The following is a 3860-nucleotide window of genomic DNA, read 5'->3' on the forward strand; positions in this document are numbered from 1 at the left end:
TTGCTCCAGTTTACATTTAAATCTTCTCAGTTCAAGAAAAATGCACACTAGTCAACATGTGCTGCAACTAGTTAACTAGTTTTGGTAATAGCATTTTACTTGTTGACATGTGTAACACATGCAACCCTTTGGTAGTTAATTAGTTGTTGGCACATACTGACTAGTAAGCAGTTTATTGAAGTAGTAAGGTATGCATGTAAACTAGTTCAACTATAACTAGTCGGTATAGTTGTGCACTTGTGAGAGGACGGCTCTTTTATATTCAGTCTATGGAGGACGCCAGCATCATGATGACGAGCGAAGATGATTCACACACAGTAAGTTGCTATGCTTTGCAGTGCTAACGCTAATTTCATGCACTGATTTACGTTAGCATAAAATAAAAACACATCATAAATTAATTTGATAGTCGTTTAATAAGTTTATGAGGACAAACACAGCATCCACTCGGCCCAAACATCATTACATTTGTTGTTGTAAACTAACAGGAAACCAATTTACTCCACTAATACATCCATACAGTCACACAAATTCATTTAATGAGTTCAAAGAAATAAATTAGACTAAAATCTTTGTAAATCAAGATAAACTTTTAGGTTAATTTAAGCAAAATTCTGGTGTTTACCTGTCGAGGAGAAACTTTGCCAGCTCTGCATTGGTCTTTAAATTCATTTGGTCTCTCAGACTTCTACATCTTTCAAAAGATTCTCCAATATTGATCCTCGTTTTATTCTGTTTTTGGTTGTTTGCTTTTTTAGCAGGATGCCGAGGCTTTTTAGGTTTTTCTGAAACTATTTCTGGTCCGCTTCTTTTAATAGCTTCCATACCTGCAGGCTGCTGCTCTTTTGCCGACATAAAATACCAAACACTGTGTTGTTTGGCAACCGTGGGGAGTCGCATATGATTGGTTAAGGAACCAGGAAGTAGGAAAGAGAAACACAGTGCACTGAAGTTATTCCGTCACGTAACTCTTATTTTGAAAGGAGAAAAACTCTAAGAAAACATTGTTAATGTAGAGAAACAGATTGTTTATAGGGAAGCTTCCTTTTATCCCTCGCAACAAATGAGAACATTTTAAATGATTTTTACGTAAAAAATCCTAATTATTTAGCCTTTAACCAGTTTGTTCAGTCTCTTCCTGTCAGCAGTCGAGATGCTGCTGCCCCAGAAGACCACATCATAATAGTTGTCCTCTGTCCAGAAGACCTGAGTCTCCTTAAGAGATACAGCCTACTCTGTCCATTCTTGTACTGTGTCTTAGTGTTGTCTGTCCAACACTGTCTTGTAAAATGTCAACCTCTCAATGTCTATTCCCTGGAAGTTAACCAGTGCCAGAGAGTGTTCACACCTGCAGAAATCCACCACCAGCTCTTTGGTTTTCCCTGCGTTGATCTGGAGGCGTTATATACGTCTGTGTAAACAGCTACGGGTCTGTTGTGTGTTTCTTTTATACTGCACAGTATGTCTTAGGCTACTGCTATTTTTCTATTCTCTATTCTGTCATTTACAGTTTGGTGGACAGTAATGGCAAAATAACAACACGGTGGCTGTTGTTTCTGCATTAAATAGTTTAATAAAGAACAAACAAACAAACAAAAAATCTGTTTATTCCATTCTCACAAGATCAGCTGAGTTGCACTTTGTTGTCAATAAAGTTTTAGAGTTCTTCCAGCGCATGCGCCGTCGGTCACTACTGCAGAGGGGATAGCGCAGCTGTCAGGTGTTCAGGAATGTGAATCGGTGACTTTGTGAGCACAGCTTTGGATTTCATTGACTTTCTATTTATGTAAACATCAGTTCGGTCTATCCAGCGCTTACAATGATGTTTTCGGAACCGTGAAAGACGCGGTCTAAGCAGACCAGGACACAAGTGACTCGGTCGCCATGACTTCTACAACCATCAACGAAGCGGCTCGGACCCTAGACAACCACCGGCGTTGTTTTTCGCTGCTTTTCTACCGAGCAGTGCGGGATCTGAAGCCGGTGTGGATGCTGGAGGAAATGCGGACGATGGAGACATTTCACCAAGAGGAGGACGCCAGCCAAAGAATTTACACCCCGTCGGAGGCACTGCTCTACGCTATAGTCCATGACCACCAGGCTTATGCGCAGCACCTCCTCAGCCGATACACCGACGAGGCGTTGGCGAAGCCCGGGGAGCGCTTCTGCTGCTGCCCGTCCTCCGCCCCTCACCTGGCTATGGCGGTCCGTTACGATAGGCTCTACATCCTCGGCCTCATCTTGCAGGAAAGTCACCGGATACCAGGCACCTATCAGGGACACAGATGTTTTCATATTGAAGAAGCCAGAACTCCGTTACATTTGGCCTGCGAGCTCCTGCGGCCCGAAGCGGTCATCATGCTGCTCGGGAACGGAGCGTCCCCGCACGCTCAGGATCACAACGGCTTGACCCCTCTGGATGTCATTCTGGAAAAACTCAGGGGCTCCGCAGCGATGAAAGGAGAGATGAGGCAATGTTTGGACAACCTGCTCATGTTTATGCCAAAAGTTCATTTTAAAATGAGAGGAAGTCTTGACAGAGACCCGGACAGTTGGAGGAAGGTGCTCGGGGAGGACACGTATAAGTACCTAACAGGACGAAGTCCCGCTTCCCTGGTCCTCGCCACTATGCAGACTATTTTGAAGCAGCTAAGCCCTCAAACCTTCACAGACAGCCTACATGAGCTGCCCATCCCCTCCTCTCTTAAACCGCCAGGTTTGCCTTTAAGTCAGAAGGTGGTGCAGCATCAGTAGCTGTGCAATGATGCTCGTTGTGTATTAACATGTTGCGTGTTCGCATGATGTGTGTGTGTGTGTGTGTGTGTGTGTGTGTGTGTTTGAAGAGCTGGGACAGTCAGGGACAATCTGTTATGTATTGATGTGTCTTCATTTCATTGCATGGCAGCTGGATGCAGACTTGGGTACAAACAGCCATAAATTGAACCTTTTGGCCTGATTCGTGCATCAGTATCAGTTTATTTGTCTAACCTCATTCAAAGTGTTAAATGGGTTCTGCTGCTGTTTAGGCCACAAGAAACTGGCTAGACCTCTGAATGAGGTGTGTAACTAATTTATTCGGTGGTACTAAACAGTATTGTTAATAAAGACGATGTGTTAGATCATTTATAATCAGTCAGGTTAATGGGAAATGAATAACGTCTGTTTATTTTTATTTACAAGATATTAAATACAGTGATCTGGCTGTTTTTCTTCAATCCAAAAATGCCACACAAAGCACTTTTGCTGAATATATTCTATGGCGCTAAATCAGGGCCATAATATTTGTTCATTTGAAAGAAATATTTGAGAGTGAAAAAATAAGTTGAAAATGAAAGTCACATTTTTTCTGTGAGCTTTGAAAAACAAATAATTGGATTCAAAATAAAACAAAATGTTTTAAATGTTTATGTAAATTTAAATTTTAATGGCATTATTTTTTTATATTTTTCTAAATAAACTATAAAGTGTAACTTCACACACTGCCAAATTTTGAAAAATGCCAAAAACTGCAACTGCAAATGGGGGATACATGCGAAGACACATGAAGGTGTGTGCTGATGGCTTCTTTTGTTACTGAGGTAATGCAGTGTAGGCCATCGTACTTTGTTGCACAAATGAGGACTTTTAAAAGCATTTAGCATAAAGTATAAAGACATGCAAAAATGTATCTGAATGTTATTTTGGATTTTGATTTTGGAAGAACTTAATCAGACAGATTGTCCCTGAAAAGGTATTAACGGAGCGGCGCTGCCATTAGGCAGCATGTAGGAGCGTCATATGCCTAAAATAAAACAAATAAGCATACGTTCCAACTCATGTTCAGCCTGTAGGAAGAGGATCCAGCCTCAGCGTTGGCTGCG

General features: G+C 41.6%; 1 protein-coding gene across 1 annotated transcript; it reads left to right on the forward strand.

Annotated features, from left to right (window-relative positions):
• The first annotated feature begins 1671 nt into the window (after nt 1–1671).
• zgc:112001 (uncharacterized protein LOC550384 homolog) lies at nt 1672–3405 on the forward strand. The gene has a single exon (XM_041975056.1). It carries the CDS (start codon nt 1885–1887, stop codon nt 2752–2754), a length of 870 nt encoding a protein of 289 aa, XP_041830990.1. The 5' UTR covers nt 1672–1884; the 3' UTR covers nt 2755–3405.
• Nucleotides 3406–3860: the final 455 nt, after the last annotated feature.

Source organism: Melanotaenia boesemani, chromosome 22 (assembly GCF_017639745.1).
Source record: "Melanotaenia boesemani isolate fMelBoe1 chromosome 22, fMelBoe1.pri, whole genome shotgun sequence".
In the NCBI taxonomy this organism is placed as follows: domain Eukaryota; kingdom Metazoa; phylum Chordata; class Actinopteri; order Atheriniformes; family Melanotaeniidae; genus Melanotaenia; species Melanotaenia boesemani.

What these genes read in the sequence shown, in the direction of transcription:
- zgc:112001 (XM_041975056.1), top strand. Translation starts at nt 1,885, where the DNA reads ATGACTTCTACAACCATCAACGAAGCGGCTCGGACCCTAGACAACCAC.